The sequence below is a fragment of the Patagioenas fasciata genome, chromosome 8, assembly GCF_037038585.1.
Source record: "Patagioenas fasciata isolate bPatFas1 chromosome 8, bPatFas1.hap1, whole genome shotgun sequence".
Lineage (NCBI taxonomy): Eukaryota > Metazoa > Chordata > Aves > Columbiformes > Columbidae > Patagioenas > Patagioenas fasciata.
In genome coordinates this window covers 26379782-26400465 of record NC_092527.1, presented here as the reverse complement: position 1 = coordinate 26400465, position 20684 = coordinate 26379782, and the positions used below count along the sequence as shown (strand labels likewise).

At 37.1% G+C, this 20684-nt stretch overlaps 1 protein-coding gene and 1 long non-coding RNA gene across 12 annotated transcripts in view; one reads left to right on the top strand and one right to left on the bottom strand.

The window, feature by feature from the left end:
- Nucleotides 1–20684, top strand: part of LOC139828560 (uncharacterized) — a 42056-nt gene that overhangs the window by 6434 nt on the left and 14938 nt on the right. The gene's annotated exons all lie outside the window — the stretch shown is intronic.
- CPEB3 (cytoplasmic polyadenylation element binding protein 3) overlaps nucleotides 8207–20684 on the bottom strand; it is a 94906-nt gene continuing 82428 nt past the window's right edge. For all 10 annotated transcript variants that reach the window (XM_071812013.1, XM_071812012.1, XM_071812019.1 and 7 more), the window contains 3 exons: nucleotides 19826–19940; nucleotides 16878–17059; nucleotides 8207–13967 (listed from right to left, as the gene is read on the bottom strand). In XM_071812013.1, coding sequence (XP_071668114.1) covers nucleotides 13740–13967; nucleotides 16878–17059; nucleotides 19826–19940 — 525 coding nt within the window. In that variant the 3' untranslated portion in view covers nucleotides 8207–13739. The remainder of the gene's footprint in view (nucleotides 13968–16877; nucleotides 17060–19825; nucleotides 19941–20684) is intronic.

The window sequence follows — 20684 nt, the reverse complement described above, 5'->3', positions numbered from 1 at the left end:
TTTATTTTTTCAATTTGGCCCTACAGTGAAATATGATTAAGATTTTCCACACCAGGAATTTCACCTTCAAAGGCATTTGCAGCTGTGACCTCTGACACTCTCTCTGTGTTTCACTTATTTCTTCTCTACTGACAGAAGGAGGAATTCATGTTCACTGTTCATAAATAGGATTGTGCTAGAGAACATCCTGACTCTATGTGCAGTCTCACTGCCTGCAGTCTGTCTGTTTGATCTGACAAACCTGAATTTTCACCTACTCACCTGATTTGAAAAGGGACAGATATTAGATTTTTCTCTGAAATGAACTTGATTTGACAGGTCTCTTTTCTAAGGGCCACAGATGGAAATGAAAGGTAATTCCTGTGCCATGTGCTCTGCCCTGAATTATGTGGCAGACATTCTAAGTGATGCATATCTATTTTGGTGGGATGCAAATGCAGATGAAAGGCTCAACAGATAACAGATAACAAACCGGAGGAATCCCCTTCAGTCTGAGGTTTGTGTCCTCACTCAGGAGTTAGATTTGGAATATGCTTGTCCTGGGTGTCATCAGAGTGTGTTTTGAAAGCACGGATACAGCTGTCCAGAGAATCTGAAAGGATTGCTGGCCAGCTCCTGGTTTTTTTTTTAATAGGTTACATCTGTTTTTGATGTGCTGCAAATACACCTATATGATCTATATCCAGATCAACAAACAAATAGTTTAATGTTTAGCACTAAGGCCCTCATAACCTTTCAATCAAGGGCTTCAGTTGTGTATTAATGGTACAGGTTTTTGTGCAGGTTCGAAAGCAGAAACAGCAGTATGAACTGGGATAGGGAATATTTTGGCTCAGCATGTCAAATATAGCCATTGGACCCAGTTTGGCAATTACTTCAGTGTATATGTAATTTTAAGCACATAAGCAATTCTAGTCAGTTCGGCTTTTGTTTAAGTGAATTGCTGAATGGGGAATTTCTGGCTCTTATAGCTAGTCGGATCTTGGCTCCCAGGAGTCTTCCTCCAAACTTAACAACATTTCTGCTTTACTCTCTTGTGGTAGAAAAGTGGTAGCCTGCTTTGCCCTGTCAGCAGAGACAGCAAATCTGCTTTAGCTACCATCTTGTGAGGATCTATCATTTATGCATTGGACAGATGACTTAGTGGGAATAAACACCCTATGGTTAGCTTGGAGAGGCTAAACAATGTAATCATAGAATCATCCCCATTTGGGTCGGAAAAGACCTTGGAGATCATCTAGTTCCAACCCCCCTGCCATGGGCAGGGACACCTTCCACTAGACCAGGTTGCTCAAAGCCCCATCCAACCTGGCCTTGAACACTTCCAGGGATGGGGCATCCACAGCTTCTCTAGGTAACCTGTTCCAGTGCCTCACTACCCTCACAGTGAAGAATTTCTTCCTTATGTCTAACCTAAATCTACCCTCTTTCAGCTTGAAGTCATTGCCCCTTGTCATATCACTATGTACCCTTGTAAAAAGTTCCTCTCCAGGTATTTTGTAGGCCTCCCTTCGGTACTGTTGAAGCTGATATTCATTAGCTAGGTTTCATGAAAGTACAACCTAGCTAATTGCCAGAATCTTACACAAGCTTTTATGAAGTTGGGCACTTATTCCACAAAATTCAGAAGTTTACAGAATCTAAATAGGGCAGTACAGAATAGGAACCAAGAGACATGTTAGAAATTGAATTGCTTTTGCACTGAGATTGTGAAAGAAATATGTGAGCTCCTTTGAACTAGTTGAACATGAAGCTACGTTAACTCCATCCTGTACATGAGGTAAATATTGTTTGAGACTGTAAAGCTACTTAACTCTTTAGGGAGAGGAGGGACTGTTTGGGACATTTGTAGGTGAGGGAAATGTATTTAAATCTGTGATGCTATTCCTTGTCCTGATTTTTTTTTTTCAAATGGATCCTTCACTTTACTGCACCCTAACCCAAATGAATGAGAGACTTTCCCCACTCTCCCCTCTACATCCTAGCTGCTGTTCACATCTTCAGCTCTTCTTCCAGGCAGTGGGAAAAGCCACAAATAGCTGGGGAGTGCTGTCAACTGTATCTAGTGTCTTCTCTGTCAGGAAATCCACAGCTCTTCCCAGGTGCAGCCCAAATATCTCCAAGCAAAGCAACAAGAAGTGAGGTGCAGCTTCTGTAGCACAAATAGGAGCACATAGCTCTGTGGATTGTGTCAGACAGCATGGCCTGTTATGGCTCTCTGCTTTCCTCAGCTGTGCAATCTTGCAGTTGAGACTTCTCTTCATACTTAAGAGCGAGGATGATCTGAGAGGTGGGGTGGGGGTCCTAGAGCCCGACTGTGACCCTGCTCGTGGGGAATGGTGGAGCTGACAGGTGATAAAAGTCACCTTCTGATGCCTCAGAAGGGATATCATGTTCTTCAGATCAACACAGAAGCAGCGTCTTCACTGGTTGCCTTGTCCCACTGCCAGGATGAGGCTATTACAAGTAAATGGCTTGGTAATAGGAGGAGTTGTAGAGGTGCCCCAGGAGTCCAAGCAGGTGGTACAGCTGGTGATGACAGGCTGGGTCTGTGGGAAACAGTGTGTGTGCTGGAGATAGCCAGGGAGAACTCATTTTATCAGGAGCTGGGCAGACTCACAGTCACATGGACCTGGCTCAGCTGTACAGCCTGAGCTTTAGGACACTGAGAGAACAAAGTTTTCCAAACATGCATGTTGTAGCTGAGTGACTCTGCAGCCCAGTGACTCCCTTTCCTGGGGTTAGTGGGTTGTTCTTACAGTCCTGTTTCTGCAAGGATCACAGAACAGAGGACCAGCTTCCCCCTGCTGCAAATTTCTAATCTGACAGAGTATTTGGAATTGGCTTAGGAATTGGGCAAAGATTTAGTTTGAGTCTTTTGATATGAAATGTTCACTTCTGGCTAATGCTGTTTCTGTTGCATTCCTCTTTCAGAGTGTGATTTCAGAGTGTTCTCTGATAGAAAGGCCCTTCTACTTGCTGACTCTGCATTTGCTCCTGCAGCATTTAGTATGCAGCTTAATTTCTCTGCGAAAAGAGCTGACACAACCAGTCGCCATGAACTCTTCACACTTGACAGAAACCTAGATAAAGAGTGAAAAATCCGTGAAAATTAGAAAATTTGTATCAGAAGCAGGCAGGCTTAGGCCGAGCTGTTCTGCTCAGAGGCAATACCGTAGTTTATAATGTACCAATTAATTACTAGAGAACATAATTTGTGCAAGTGAAGGCAGTTTCCAGAGCAGAAAAGCTGCTATAAATGTAGTTCTAAATTGTACTCAGGTTAGGAAAGCATGAGTTTGGATAGTATTTAAAAGAGCAAAAGGAGAATCTCATATAGTGTTCTATTTCTGTTGTCATTCCTCAGTAGAGAGGCCATTATCAATCACCCATCTAGCCTCATATGCCATTCAGAAACAAGAAATCGAGAACAAGACAGAAATGATGTTCCTTAAAATCCTTTTCTGAACAGAAATTGTTGTCCTACTTTACAGCAGAGGCAGGCATCTTCAGTTCAGGGTTGCAGTTGCTCTGTCTAAGGACATACTGAAATATGTTTTCTATGAGCAGCCCTTTTTTATGTCTCAAATTTGGGGTCAACAAAAAGCTAAACTGCAAGAGGGATTCATCCTCCCCACACTTTGCCACTTTTCCTCTTACTTTGTACACCTGCTGTATACTCTCTACACTGTACAATGGAGCCCAGGCTCGTAAGATGGGTGTGAATTTAAGATAGATTTTTCAGTATATTTTGCATGAATAGTCTGACAAATGCAGAGATTCCACGTATCTTAGCATTTGTTTTCCTTTTTCTTTGTCTCATACTACACCTAGCCTCACTGAGGATTAGCTATCAACAGCCTAGTGAGTTAAATACAAGAGTTACTGTGTTATATAATGGTGTAAAGATTTGCAGACTCAGTCATATCTCCTCATGACTAGGTTGGTCGGTTTTTTTTCTTTTTGTCTTCTGGCTATATAGTCTATATTAAGCTTTTTTCAGGGCAGTGATTGAAGTAGTGTAACTGAAGAATTTTAGCAGTGAAATTTCTTGGTGCCTCAGGGATTTTTTCAGAACAAAGCATTACCAGATTGCTGGCTGATCATTAGGAAAATGTGTCCCAGAATCACAACTGTGGACTTTTATTTTAATCAGCAAGAGAGACTGCTATGGTTTGTCATATTTATATCCTGTGTGCCATGGGAGTAGTGCTTTCATTACATGGCCGTAAAGTAACAGTAATGCTCTGCCTATAAACTCTCTTGACAGAAAAGTGCTAGAACATTCTAGCTCTGGATTTGCTTTTTTTTGTCATTTTAGGGTTATGTGTCTGTGATTTGCATTATCACTTGTTTCATATTTTAGGTTGCAGGTTCTTCAGCACTTTGAGGCTTTACTGTCATTTTCCTGTGTGGCAGGTCTTTTATTCAGTGTTTGTTGGAGTATATTATTTCTGCTGTTGTCAAGCATGAATATTTACCATCTTTGAATAGAACAACATAATCACCTTATGTAAACATTTCAGCAGATAAACAAATCTCAGCTAAGAGGAGGAAAAAAGGGTCAAGGTCACAAAGCCAGATCCACAAAGTTATATAGGTGATGTGAATTTGAGCATCACTGTGTCTAATTGTCTGGTTTGTGGTGGCTAGAGCATAATCCATGTCCTTGAGTTAGGCACCTGTACAGTAAATGTGGTGCAGAGATACCCAAGGTGCTTTAACATTTGCTAATTAAGTTGCTTTTGAGGGTGGATTAACACACAAAGAATTTCATGATCATGACAGTGGAGTTAGCTTGTGTTATGCTGCCTACAGCCGGAGGAAGGCTTTTGCTTTCTGTTGTTCCACTTTATATACAAGTCAAGACTCTTTGGGCTAAGACGGTGAGAGCAAAGGGATGACTTAGAAATTGAAAGGCTTGGACACCTATTTGGGAGGAGCTCTTGGTTTCTGCCATTTCTGAGTTTATGTTATAATGAGTATCAAATACTTATCTCTGCCAGATAATTTTTTCTGGATGAAACATTAATTAAAATGGACTTCTTAACCTTTCCCCATTTCTGCCCACTTCACCTTACCTCACCTCACATTTGCTAGTGTGCACTTGCAGGTCATTAGATGCAATTAAGTTCATCAGTGGGTAGAAAGCAATGATTAGACATTTCCTAAGCTAGAACATGTTTAGATAAGACTGTAACATAAGAAAGTAACCAGAGTAACATTAATGTTTTGTGTAAAGCTGGAACTCATGAGAACTGGGTGAAAGTTGAAACACTTTCTGGTGAAGTGGTACTCCACTGAAGTCCGTAAGACAGAATTCTGTCTTTGAATTAGTGGGAACAATATTCTGTCCCTTTTACGCATCTTTTGGCCTTTGATATTGCTTACAATTTTGATTAGCAAGTGATTTCAAATCAATGTGTTCAGCATAAAATGATTGTTATATAGAGGTGACATGTTGTTTGAGTGTTGTCTAAAGGTATTTACATCTTGTAACATAGGTAGCACGTTCTTAAGGCGAGTGGAATGCTTTTGTTTGTGTTCATTCACGTTTGATGTTTTCCTTTTGTCATTGCAAGCAGCAGATGAAGGGATGAAAATGTACGTGTTGAAGAGTAAAACTGTCCATTTCTGAGTTGTGACAAAGTATGTGTCTCAAAATATTCAATGTAGTTGCTACAACAATGAGCAAAAAAGTCTAGGCCTTGCTCCATAGTGCAAGAAATTTGGAAAAAGAAATAAAAACCAAACCCAAAACAAAAAGCCTCTACTGCATAGAGAAGGAGAACTACACTTTTCTTCTCCTTTATGTGACGCTTGGTCTGATACATATGTTTGCAAGTGTTTTCTGTGTTTAGTCTTGCAGGTTAAAAAAAATACAAGAAATTACTTTGAGAATCTACGTAGATCTTGGGTACTGAACAATCTAGAAGTATTTAAGCAGTTTTAATCTTCCTGTTCTCAAAAACATTGGGCCAAGCAATGCTAGGCAACAGCTCAGAGGAGATTTTAGGAAGTTGTTAGCAACTAAATGTCACTCAGGCACCTAAAAGTAGCAAATGGATAACTGGTTTTAATAATTTAGCCCCCAAGTGCCTACCATGCTATTCAAGGAATGGCTGGCGTGGCCACACTGGGAAGCCACTGTGCTATGAATGGGGCGGCATGAGATCTGTCCTAACTATTGCCAAGGGCCTGCATGTGACTTTATACTTGCTGGTATTTTATTTTGCCTTCCAAGACAGGAAAAGGGGGAGATTTCTGGACTTCTATCACGTTTCCATCTCAAATTGCTCTAGGTACAGTTTGTCATCCCAAGATAAACCTTGCATACCTTTGCTTGCCACTGGGGAGAGAGAATGCATTTGAACAGACATAGTTTGTGTGTGCAGCTAGCGTATGCAACATTGCCCTGTGTTCATAATAAAATTATGTGGTATAAGGGTATTGCAAGTAGCTAGTAACATTTTTATGATAACAGGTTAAGAACATTGCTTGTTTTAAAAGCCGTTCTCTGGTTGATCCTTAAGAGAGAGAATGCAACAATTCTCACCTTGCACTCATGCTGTTTAGCTTTTGCTAAGGAGGATTATGGCTTGTAAGAGCTTTGGCTTTGGCTTTTCTGCAGGCCTGTGTGAGGGGTGACATGTTGCTTTGGTGCCTTGAGTACAAAAATGTTTAGTTTAGAAGTGTGCCTAAATAGGTTTAATATACAAGCTTCAATAGTCATAGAGGTAGGTAGTTCAGTTTAAGCCTAGCAAAAATAATGCATACAAGCCAAAAGCGAGAGGCCATGCAGCCTTTTGTACTTAAGGGTATTGGTTGAAATTGAATTAATGCAATGGCTGAGTTAAATACTGCTATCGACTCGAGAAGGAAAATTGTCAGTATCAGTACCTTACAAGTGGCATGGCTTACTTTATCAGTAATGGAAGGATTGGGGATTAGAAGATCCAGAGCGGCTGCGCTCCTTTCCACAATTGTTCTCTGTAGTAAGGGACAGGTGTAAATCCAGGCTGACTTTGTCCAGATGGACTCAGAACATTGTGCAGACAGAAGCTACAATAAGCAGTTTAACACTCACTAATTGGAAGGTGTTTGTAGGAACTCCCTTCTCAAATTTAACTCGGAAATTACCAGAAGCCTACAAATTCTCATAAATGTATTTACTACTAGAATTCCTATTACAGATGGCTGTCTTGTAAATCCACTTCTGGAAGAACGGTCAGTAGACCATTCTCCTGAGTTCTGGTTATTCACTATCAGTTTGAAAATAAGTCCATGCCTGAGCATCCTGTTTATTTTCTGGCATCCAACCGTTCTTCTTTCATGCATATGAGCTATTGCACATGGTAGTGTTAGGATAAAATAGCATAACACAAGCCACAGGTCTCTGCGCATTAAAGGAGCATGCGCAATACCTAGTCAGCACACATAATCTCATCAGCATGTAATTTCTAGTGTAATCATAGGCAGTTCCTGTTTAAGTAGAGCACATACATTGAAGTCAGCCTCTAATTTCTAGTGCTGATAGTTCCAGCAGGGTTGTTGAGCTGCATTTAGGTAGACATCAAAAGAAAGCAGTGATATAGAACATGTACTATTCTTGTGGTCTTCACTTGCCCTGATGTAGCAGAATTCACATTTATTCAAGGAAGTATTCTAAGAGTTCCAAACAGCTATATTGCTGAGCTTTAATTGCCTCGTATTCTTAAAATAGAAACCATTAAAAAATAGTGGTGTTGTGCTTTTTTCTTTTACAACTGATGAGCTTAATCTTTAGCCTGCAGCTATTGTGAAACTGGTAATTAAAAAGTGCAAAGTAAATAAGCCAGCAATTGTTGTCAAATTCAGAGAAAATAATTCAACAGTTCCTTTTTTCAAGGCACTCAATACTGCATTTGGGAGGGAAAACTACATTGTCAGAAATATTTACATAGTATAAATTTTTTATTTACTTTTGACTTAGCATAATAAATGGCTTTTCCATTTTAGAGACAAAACATAAGTGGACTGTAAACTTATATTATGAAATTACTAGAAAACATAGTCTTTGTGCATGTGAGTATGTTGTGTATTTGCTTAACCTTATCTAGTGTAAACGGTTTTCCAATACAAGATTTGGGGTTTCTTTTAGGTAGTTCACAATCCCATAATTCATATCCCAGGATTTCCTTAGCATGTGCAAAGGATGACAAGTATCAGTACTTCATACAACTATATTTAATAAGTTATTACAGAAAAAAATAAAGTCCAAACTACAAAGTTTAAGCAGTTGTAAGCAATAGCAGCATTGAGCTCCATGTTTAGTCACAGTACTGCAGTTCCATACAAGCATTAGTCCAAGCCAAAAAGGAAGAAGCCTTGTTAGAATTACTAGCAAAAACAATCTAAGAGAACATGTAATAAAAGATACAGTACATATAAAATTAGTTGAAAAACAAGTACAGAGATCTTAGCTGTGAACGCTCTAAAAGTTATGTCCATTATTTTGACAGTAAAATTACAAATACCTAATACTTTATACCCCAACAGAACTGCATCCAGGGAAGAAAAAAAAAAAAAAAAGACCCCAAATTATCTCTTATTAGCACCCTGGTTTTCTGCTTACTGCTAAACTTTTTCTGATGTAAATTTGAGTGTGTCAGAATTATGTGATCAATGTGATTTCTGACCAGCTACCCATTTGGGGTATAGAGTAGTCACTAACATGAATATAAAATACTCTGTGGTATGAGAGAACACTATAGCAGTAGAGATTAGGAAGTTTGTCTGGTTAAAAAAAAAAAAAAAAAAAAAGAAGAAAAAGGGTTTAGCTGACATCATACAAACCAGCATAAAAGCAACTGCATATAAGCCAGATTAAACAAAAGAAACATTTCTACAAATCTGTGACTAATCTTTCACTCATACCTTGCAAGTAGAGATGTCACAATACTGAAATATTAACATGGGAGCTTTTCCCAATTAAGCGCCTTTTTTTTATTTTTATTTTTTTTTTTTTACTACTCTAACAGATAGTGAAATTAGCAAAGGTATTTGCTAACTGCATATTTGCAATACAGTTTGTTTTAGCCCATGCCTTGCTAGCAGGCTATAAAATACAAGCATGTAGGCAGAAATATAAGCATAAACTTTGTACCACTTAGCAGGAATTTTTTCATTCCTTCTTCATTCCTTAATCTCCTTTGTTTGCAATTTGCATACATTCCAACCAGTAGTACCTAATTTGAGTCTAAATTTTACTTCACTATTTGATCTAGTCTATACATTACTTACAGAACTGAACACACAGAGGACACACAATAGACCAGCTCTGGACGTGTCTTTCCACAAGTTACAGATGAGCCACTCTAACACTCTAGCATAAGTTAGTCTACAAGGTCATCAGTAACTCATTGAAGTAATTGTTTTGTCTAGAGAAAGTCATTGTATGCCCTGTTTACGCATCACCAGTTTTAGTCTGGATTGTTTTAGGTGCCAGAACAGAGAGTCAGTGGCTTCAGGAAGGGGTTTCTTCTGGCTGCACAGGGAAACAAGGGTGATGTAAATGGAGGTGAAGCAAAAGGTGTTTTGATACTGGCACTTGGTATTGCCAGTACAAAAGAAAAAAAGGACACAGACACAAGAGAGGCTGAGAAGAACAGAGAAAGACAAAGAAGCTGAACAGATGTTCAGACGTGGTGGCAATGTAAGTGCATTGCTACCGGGGAATGGACATACATTATTCTGCATTAGCTAGGCAGCTACCAACACTGTGTGGTAACTTCATTAGAAAATTATGTGGGTACCTACAGTCTGTTCCATGCTGCCACATGAACATATGCAAGAATAAAGTTGTGCAGGAAAGCGTCAATTTAATAAATAACACGGTGGCAAAATACAATGCAGAATATATATTTTAGGAGGTTCAATCTAAGACTATTGAAAAGCGAGTTTTTTCGAGTTCATGACGAGAAAAGTAATGGAGCGTTATGCTGAATGGGCAGGGTCAAAAACCCATTGTTTCAATAGATTTAGTTCATTAAAACGGCAATAGTATTTCATCAGCACTGGTGGTGTATAAATCTAGACAGCGAACTGGTACTGTGACATCCCTATTATCTCCCTAAATCATTTTGATAAAGGAAAAGGCTTTTCAAAGTATCACATTTTTTTCTGCTTCATTCTGTCATTTTATTGCCCAATTCTTTGTTACAGTTTTCCAATCACTTTACATAACCAACCATTTTCATCATTGCCACACTATTGTAAACCACATCAGCAAGTTAATACATAAAGCTTTGCATTTCAAAAAACTAGACACTTTAGTAACAATATTACAAAGATTTTAGCTTCAAAAATAACTGAAAATGAAAAAAATAAACTTTTAAAGAATTAGCATCATAAAATTAATTTATTCCAAGTAAAAATACAAAATAATATTAATGACATTGACCAGATATGAAAGTCTCTCCCAGAAACAACTATATTAATGGTTGAGAAAGCACTCCTTAAAGAAAATACGAAATAAAAATGAAAAATATGTAAATATGTTTAATTTTTTTCTTAGCAAAAAATCTTTCTAAAAATAACAATGAAAATTTGTCTCAGTACAAAGGCTACATTACTATTGAAAAAATACCAGCATGAAGAAAAGGTACATATTTGACAGTAGAAAAATGATTTTAGTGAATCACAATGTCTAAAGTCTGCAATGAAAATAAATCTGCAATAAAGATTTATGCCTTTTTTCTTTTCATTTTTCTTTTTTTTTTTTTTTATACAAACAGTACAAACAGTATTGCACATAACAACAAATAGTCGAGGTTAGGTTAGCCTTCAAAAAAATCGACTAGTTCAAGTCTCACATCAGAAAAGGCCACAATAGGACCTGTTGTACCCAGGGGCTTCTTAGTCAAGTTGCAGTTCAGAACTCCGTATTTTAAAAAATAACTTTTTTTGAAGGACTCTCTTTTAATATAACATATTAACAACTCAGGGGCACATTCATTTACAAAACAAAAGGGAGCATGTCATAATTTAATAAACTAAAAAAAGTTCTCTTTAAAAAAATACAAACAGAAGAACTCACAATTCTGGTCAGTCGTGCATAATCACACTTGATTATAAATATACAAATTAAGGGAAAATATTTTTCACCTTCTATTCACAACTTTCAGCACCAAATGGATTTTGTGTTTACACCTGTTCTTGATGATGATTTTGCTTTAGATTTAATCAAACATTATGCTATATTGTACTTTTTCCTGCTTCTCTCTCTCTTTCTCTCTGGGGGGTATTTTTCTACATGAAAGAGGGGTAGTTCTTCAAAAAGGTTTACTTCTTTCACATAATTAGGTAGATTTCTGTAGGTTAGCTATGATCTTTAATATTACAGTTATAAAGCTCTAACTTCTTCATTTTCAAAAAAACTCAAATAAGCATGAAAAAAATAAAGTTACCCATCTGTTAAATCATTTTTCTTGCAGAATTAAATTAATATATATTTTTCTGAATAAACTTACTTAGAAAATATCATTTTCTTTCCTATATTTCAAAATTGAGGTATTGCAAAAGATCATGTCAGTCAGAAAGCATGCCTTTTTCTCTAAAAAAAATCATCAGCCGACTGTTGAAAACTGTCTAGATACAAAAAGTAGTGCATAACAAAATGTCTTGTACAGGTGAAAAAAACCAAACCAAACAAACAAAATAATCGAAAAACAGAAAAGACACCTGGGCTGCAAAAAGCAATATCACAAAATGCCCAGAAGTGACTTCGAAAGGGTAATTATAATAAGCATTTTAAACCAGTAAAAAACTATTTTTTCTTTTTCTTTTTTTCTTTTTTTTCTCCAAAAACAGAAAAAAAAATCCTTTCAAAGCCAATACTTGCAACTAAACACAGGGAAAAACATTTTACTAAATTAGACACAAACAAGGACATTACAACAAACAAAACCCAGAACACTTAAATCTACTATGCGGTGTCATATCCAGTCAGATTGTCCCCAGAACTACAAGAACAAAGGAGGAAAAAGAAAAAAATAGTGTACACATTCTCACAATCATTAGTACACCAAGTGTGTTTATATTTATATGCTATCTGCAGCCCCATAGTTCATGCTAAAAAAATGTCCACTGTGTTAGCAGGTCTTAATCATATTCAAGCTTCACAGGATACATCCAGGGATTAGAGAGATAACACCACATCCACAGAGCAGACATCTCATGTTACTTTTATATGCAGACATTTCTTTAGCACCACTTTTTTCCTAACTTTCTTAAATGTGCCTAGTTTATTAGTTTGACAGACTATCTAATCGGTAGTGTATGTACGCTAACATGAGCTCTTTGGTTTTCTGGACAAGGTCTGCAGCTATGTGAAAGATGCAAGCATTAGGAGAGAGATTGTAACTAAGAGCTCATTTCTGTTTATGTACCTGTTACGAACTGTCAAAAAATGTGTTAATGTTGGATACAGAGGCTTTAACAGTTAAGTTTGATCACAGTACTAGACATAATCACCTTACTATATAAAATAAATTGCACGATATATAACAGAGCACCGCAAAGTACTTCATCTACCATCCACAAATTTGTTTTAAGAATATCCTACAGCTAGTTTTTATATCTGTGGTAATATAGGTCATTCTGTAATGGGCTGATCCTAATTTCAGAAGCATTACATTTATTGAGGCATGCCTTCCTCCAGTCAGTAATCCATTTTTTTTTTTTTGTTACTGAGTATTTTGTAGCCTACGTAGGTTCATAATTTGTGCATCGTGGGCAGGTTTTATATTAGACATATATAAAATTTATTGCATGCAGCAACCTGATTAAGTAAACATGCAGTCAAAAAATATTGACCTTCCTTGGAAGCTTTTCTGTATGCTATACTGATCTCCTTTCAGCAGCCATCACTATTTTAATCACATATTCATTTTTAAACTGATACACTAGCCTGAATAGAGTATTATGGTATTAGTAATACCATTTTAATAGCAGCAAAAGCTATTGCAGCATACATTTACATAACACTAAAAGACCTAACCAAAAAACAGAAAAAAAAAAAAAAAAAAAAAGAAAAAACCCACAACTAAACAAAACAAACAAAAACCCTCAGCAAAACGAAAGAAAAAAGTCTGATCCAGCTTATGAGGTATCATCCTTACAAGTCAAAATGGAGAGCAACTAAACGCTTATTTTCTTTAAGGGTTATTACTATTCTAAATGACCCAAACTAACGATTGCTGAATATCTGTTTAAGTTTTTGCTACATCTGCCACCTACTTGTGAATATTACCTTTGGTAAGTCATCTGCTAGGGGCAAGTCTAAATTTCTGAAAATAAGTGCATGCTCCAGTTTATAAACAAAAATAATTAGAACTATAATAAAAAAATCTTCATCACATACACATCAACCCAGTAAAGGCTGATGAGAATGGCAGTCTACGTAATGTCACTAGTGACAAGTCTTGTGTAGGAAATTAAGGTACCAAGCAGATGTTTGTGTGAATCAAAGTGCAAAATCAGTACAGTTACACTCTGCCGGTTTGTATTATACTGGACACTGAGTTCAGTAATGTGACTGTAAATAATAATAATAATAATCATAGTAATAAAAAGACCCATATCTTCATTAAAGTCGAGGACGAATGCACAGATTTCCAGAACACTAAGCCCTGAGGCAGCGCTCTCTTTTCACTCGATTTTATCTACTCCAGTACTTGTTGCTGGGTGAGGCCTGGTGTTCAGCTCCAGCGGAACGGGACGTGGCGGGGCCGGTCACCTCCCTCCTTTACCAGTGGTTTGTGGAACTCTCGCCCAGCACGAGAGTGTATGCTTGCCCAGCAGTATTCACAGTAATACTGCAAACAGGTAACATTGGCACAAAAGAATGGAGCAAATTTTCCACCACAGCGAGTGCCCTGGCATTCATCACACATCTGATCATCCAGCACGTATGGCTTCACTTCCACCTGCACCAGGAAGAAGAAAAATAGCTGTAAGAAGATTACATAGTTTTGCTAAGTATGAACAGAGGGAATAATTTTAATTCTTTTGAGTCTGTTGAAGGTTTTCAGCTGATGCTGGATTAAAACAAAGAGGTTTGTAGTTCAATTTTCATATCACTCACTTGTCAAAAAAATCTCAAGAAAGGGTGTGCTTTGGTAACTATTCAACATTTCCTGGAAAAGTTAGGTATGTGAAAGTATTAAGATGGAAATACAGTAAAAATAGCCTCTCCAAGGATTTTGCTGTTGTCTAAGAAACCTTCAGAATGTGAATACAGCTGTTACGGGGGGCAGAGTGCAAAGAGAGCACCATTTAGGAAGAAAAATTATAAAGAATAAACATATATTTCTAAGCTTCAGAGGTCTGGTGAGCTTCAGAGTTTTGTTGTTTTGTTCTTTTGGTGGTGGTTGGTTTGTGGTGGTGGTTTTTTCCAGAGAGGTGTTTGTGGTAGGTTCTTGGGTGTTTTGTTTGTTTGTTTTTTCTTCGCCCCTTTTTTTTTTTTTTTTTTTCTATTGGGGAGCAAAATGCAGGACTAGACTAATACACGAAGAGAAAATTCAAATTAAACAAGATTAAACGCATTTGTATTAAATATTCTGCCTTCTGCTGACAAAAAAATCACTATCTAAAGATTTTCAGCTCTAGAAATGTAGCAAGATTTCATATTGTTCCAACTGTGGCCTTGCCATCAATTACAAATAGGCTGGAGAGCTGCTGACTTTTGTCCTACGCTCGGTTGTAGACATCTTAGGACTGGAATTCTTTTTGTTTTTAAAGCATTTGTGCCAAATACAGCAGTATTTTGATGCCTCACTGGGCACTTGCAACAATACTATTACAGAAGCTGACAACATGCAAGTTTTCTCCTGTGTGTCTGTTCCTAAGAATCAAACCTACACATTTCAATTTAAATTGAGTGCTTATTCATGCTGGGGAATTCATTAGCTTATGCATGTGTAATTCTTATGGCTCTATGATGCTATTTATAAAGTGGATTAAGTACAGTCAACTACATTGAAAGAGACAGGTGCTAGTCTGGCAAAATTTGCATATTGCAAGGAAAATTTAATTATGGTAACTATGCTTAAATGCCTACAGTATTAAACACAGAAGGAGATAGTAAGTTGAAATCAAAAAACCTATTATACAAAAAAGCATTAAGCTGAATTTTACTTCAGTTTATCCTGATCACATTTCAACAAATATCATTCATTTGAAGTAAAGCTTATATAGTGAATTATATTTCTTGCCTTTTTTTATTTTTTACACTGCACTAGTATTCTAAGGGCCAAGTCTGAATAAGTGCCATTTTGCATATCAGATACCCTACCAGTAAAATTAAAAGCATTGTGTAAAATAGCACTGTTCCAAATGACACTAGAAGGAAGCAGGTCCAATGTCCAGTACATCTCTAGATCCCCACTCACATTTCCAAGGCATGAATTGTGAGGGTCTGAAATAGATTCTCTCTCGCACTCTTTTTCTTGTTTTGGTTAATAGTAAAATAATTTCAAGAATGTGTGCTGTACCATTCAGGGATTTCAATCTATTAGATTTAAGAACTAGTATTTAAGGATGGATTAAGAGACTTAATACTTCTTCAAACTCACAATAAACTTATTTTAAAAACACCTAAAAGATAATTAAGTAAACCTAAATTATCAGTCAACGAACTGGGAAAAGTACTGATCAATGGAAAAAACTACCAGCTAGCATAATTTCTGGCTCTATCCTAAAGCTTAGAAAAAATGTCAAGTTTTTAAGCATGGTAGATACATAAATCTCAAAGAGTTCACCACTGTGATTAAGGCTCCAAAATTAATCATCTTAGTCTCTCTGTAAAATTTTTCAGAATTCAATGGACCAAAAATATTTAGGAACAGCTTTGTCTTAGTTAAAATCATAAGGTATAGTAGGACCATAGAAAAATAGTTTGAAGATTTATAACTCCATTACCTCACCTAATCTGACAAAAAGTTGAGTTCTGATTTTATATATTTTTTTTTTTTATTTCTGTATACTGCACATCAGAGACACGCCCTATACCTGTGAAGCTGACTGCTTAAGAAACAATTTATATCAGATTAAGTAGCAAATACGCCATCCCAATTGTAAAAATACATAGCAGCAGTACATCTTGTATGTTCTTTTGAGTAAGTCTAAAAGTCCTCAAAATCGTAGGTGGTATTTGTACATGTAATAAAGAAGTGAAGACTGAAGGTCTAAAAAAAATAAATTTCAGAAATTAAGTAATGTTTTCTTTTAACATCTTAGTAAATACCTTAACTATACTGTATACTTGAAAAACCCTTTAGACACCAGGATTTCATTTAGACTCAACAAAACCATCTCATTTTCTCCCCTTTTGCCTATCATGCATTAGTTGGTGTTTGGTTTTAGTTAAATAATTCTCAAGACTTTTGAGGTCAGCATTACCTATTATACTTGTGATAAACCTATTTATGATCCTCAAGCCTTGCTTAGAGAAAATGTTGCCTAAGAACAGCAGAAATGCCAGAAGCTATAGAGGTAGCCGCTAACTAAAAGCTGTTGTTGCAGAATGAGCAAACATCTAAAGAGAAAAAAGAAGCTGGGAAGTTGTAGTGCTTGACCTTCAGAATTCAAAACAAAGCCAAAAAGAAATGAGCTCATGACCGTTCTCTGGTTTTAGTGCTAAACAGTTATTTAAGATGTTTAAGATCCTTTTTTTCACTCTACTTTAGCTGTTTAAACAGGCATATAAATAATTAACAAATGTCACCTGAAGAATAGAGGTTACAGTTTTCTCCAACACAGTATTAATATAAGGATGTTTTTCATTTCTGTACAGTTTTTGGAGTAACAATCATTCTGTTCCATGCCATTTTACTTACCCGTTTATCAATGTCATTATGTTGGAGCTGGACAAAGCGAGCACTGATAGCAGCAATATAGCTCTGCTGATTGGAGAAAGCCACTCTGCCAGCACCTTTTGGATACTTCAGCTCTGGGTCTGTATCAATGCCAGCATAGCAGACGCCTCCATATAAACGGTCCATAATCATCGCCAATTCAACTGCAAGAAGTCAATTGTTAAATATTATAGATTTAACATAAATAATAGTGTTGCATTTGGTTTGTTACATTCAAAAAAGTGCTGTTTGCCTTAGCATACTTGTCTTCCAAAGTCTAAACCAGCAAACCCAAAAGTTGGTTTTAGCAGATTGAATCAACTCTACATAAATGATAGTAAAATAGAAAGGCAAAAACTAGGCTCTATAAAAGAAACTCGGTGTGACTGAAGTGTGAAAAAAATGTAGAGCTACATTGTTAAAGTAGGTACCAGGTCAACTGTTTTAGAATTTATCATATTGTAAATTAAAACTCTGGAATTTGGGATTAGGTATTCATGATCTCCTTCTGCTCCAGCCAGGCTTGTTAATGCTACTTTACATATAAGATTGTTAAAGATATTCCTGTTATTTATAATCTGATATTTTGCCCTAAGTACTAAGGTTGAAAAGACATGAAGGAAGTGTTTTAGATTTGAAACAAAATTTTGTGAAACATCAGAAGTTATTACACTTAAAGTAAGCCTACATTTTGAGTGCAACTTCGTATTTTTGTAGAATGTTAGCTTGATTGTGGATCTTTTAAGATGGTTTGTTGCTTCTTCTGACATTAGGAATAACTCTGAAGAAGTTATAAATATTATTCATAAAATAAGACAGGCTGAGCACCTGGTTGGGAAACATACAGGAGGAAAGTTAAGGGAAAGAACTGAAGGAAGTGGAAAAGAGGCTGAAGGAAGTACAGAAGCAGCATGTACACTGTGCGGAGATGTATGGCCACCGAACCAAGTTCTCTATAACAGTTGGCAGGCAGACAAATTTGTGAGATGGACAAAGGACAGACCCTTGAAAAGCAAGATACTGGGACTCATACAGACCCTGCCAAGTCAGCTATTTTTTATGCTAATATGTGAAAACACTTTCAGTAGCAAAGTAAAATTTAGCTATCCAAGATGAAACGAAAAATACATACTAAATACTTACATCCAAAATTCTCACTAGTTAGTTACGTATAGAGAAAATTTTTAGACTGAGTATAAATGTATGTGTCACATTAAGGGAAGACCATACGCTAATTTGTCCACTTGTAACGAGCAAGCAAATGTCTGACTCATTCTATCAAACCAGATACTACTCTTGCTCCAAAAAGTAAGCATAACGTCAGCATAATGTCGTGACTAGTAGATTCTTCTGCTTATTAATCATTTGGAATCATCATTTAGTTAATGATTTCAGAAAGTGACACTACAGAATAAACATCAGGAACACTTAAAAACATTTACAATAGGGGGTTCTAGTAAGTTACTCTTGCCAATAGACAAAGAATATATAGGATTCCTGGGCAAGGAAACCATACAGCGTTCAGACATCTTAGCAAAAACTTCTGTATCAGATCTTTAAAGTTGCAAACAAGAAAAACTGGAAGACTTGGAGAAGTTAACCATTTAAAGGCATCAGTTTTCAAATGTAATGCATTTCAAATGTAAGCTACAACAGGCCAAATGACAGAATTTTATAAAGGCTGTGACTAAAAATGAGGAAATATTTAATTGTTACTATTTATATAATTGCCATCTTATAATTATGCCTTATTTTAAGATGGTGAGGAATGTGAAAGCTGCAAAGAAACCTGGGCTTGCACAAATCTTATTGTCAGCAATGGCCGTGGCACTTTGTGTACAGCTTCCCAAAATAATTAGTATTAGGAGAAGGATAAATGAGCAGCTGAAGTTCTAGTGGGCTGGAAAGTGGCTGCCAAAGGGAAGTGAGGGCTACCAGGGAACCTGATCCAGCAGTGTTTCTCCTGGACAGTGACTGAGGGGCCTTGTCTACTACAGCCCTGGAAAATTAGGATTAGGGTTGAGAGAATGAAAAAGGGAAACCGTGCAGCTGACTTGGAGTGAGGATGGAGAGGGAACTACTGAATGCAAGTGAGGGCTGTCAAAAGATCTAGATAGGAGAAGTGTTTCAACTGGCTTCGTGACCTTGTCATTGGCTCAACAAAAATATAAGGGTTAGGAAGAAAAGAGTGTCAAGCTGCAGTTGGGAGCGGTGCTGAAAGGGGGCCTTCAAAACAAAGTCGGGGCTGCCAGGAGATCTGGGCTGGGATAAATCTTTTCCTCTGGCCAAAGACTAAGGAATCTTGTTTATGGCTCTGCAAATCAAAGAGAAGAAATAGTTAAGGGTGAAGAAAAAAGATTGAGAAAAAGATCTACAGTAGGTGCGGGTCTGGTAAGTGGTCTTCAGCACAGAGTGGGGCCACCAAGAGACCTGGACTGGGAGAGATTTTTCTTCTCAACAGTGGCTGAGAAGCCTTGTCTATAGCTCCATGGGGAAGTTAGGGTTAAGGCTGAGAAAAAGTGAAAGAAATCATAGAGCTGCAGCTAGAATTGGTTTGGAAAGGGGCTGGGAGAAATTTGTCCTCTAGGCAAAGGAAAAAGGAACTTGTCTGCATCTCAGCAAGCAAGTCAGGGTTCAGACTAAGGTGGTATACATTACAAAAAATCAGCCAAGTTCTAGGATATTGTGCAAACTTGGGGAAAACTGTTTCGACTGAAAATCCTAATCAGTAACTTACATGAAAGATAAAAAATGTTCACAGTTTGTATTTTCTAGACAGGAAGACACTACTGACTTAGAAAGTGAGCTACGATCTTTGGAAAACACAGGGTATACTTTCTGCTCTTTTACATACACTATATATATTTTGTCATCTTTTCAGCTTAATCTGGAAGCTGGTACTACATGTCCTACATTTTCCTTGTACTCACCAGCTCGGAGGGGCCGTGGAACTCCTCCAACAAAGATAGTTTTTCTTGGATCCAAAGGCTGAGACCCATCCATCACAAAGTCACTGTCACTTAGGTTCCAAGGTCGGATTTGCACCTGTATTAAGGATTCTTTTTAGTAGAGGAACTTGATAACTCCATTAAAATTAAGGAACAACTTCCAAATCTTTCTGTAATTAAAGATATAATTTTAACTTAGCAAAAGCAGCAACTCAGTGGCATAAGCTTATTGAAGTGTTTGAAAGAAGGTGGACAGTTCATCTATCACCTCTAGAGGCCAGGCTTGAGTCAAATTCCAGCAGAGCAAACTACCTCATTAATTCCCTGCCCCTAATCGCCATTATGACAGGAAACCTGTGAAAGGACTTTCAGAACATTTTACTGTGTATGTGCTATTACAGTTGCAGTTGGGGCTTCTGGCTTTTCTGAAATGACATACAGTGATCTACAAATTTTAAGCACTGATAGGGTGGAGATAAAATTAATTTCTGTACTTGGATACAAAAGGAATTTTTATAATGTATGAATGCTCACTTCTGTTAAGCAGCAAGCACCAGAGTTCATAAGGAATCTTTAGATCACACGGAAAAAAAAGTCCTCAGAATTTACTTGGATAAAGCTGTTCATCCATGTAGTTTTTTGATCCTAGAAACCACAGAGGCACACTCACTGTGGGGTTTTTCATTTATCTGTGCAAGCTTTTAAATAGTATTTTTAAAAGGCAGCACATTTTTTATCTAATCATATTTGTCTGTAGTTTTCATCTGTATATACCCCTAGTCACAAAAAAGACTCACACTACAGACTGTTAGAGATATGAACAATAGAAGCAGGTTACTCT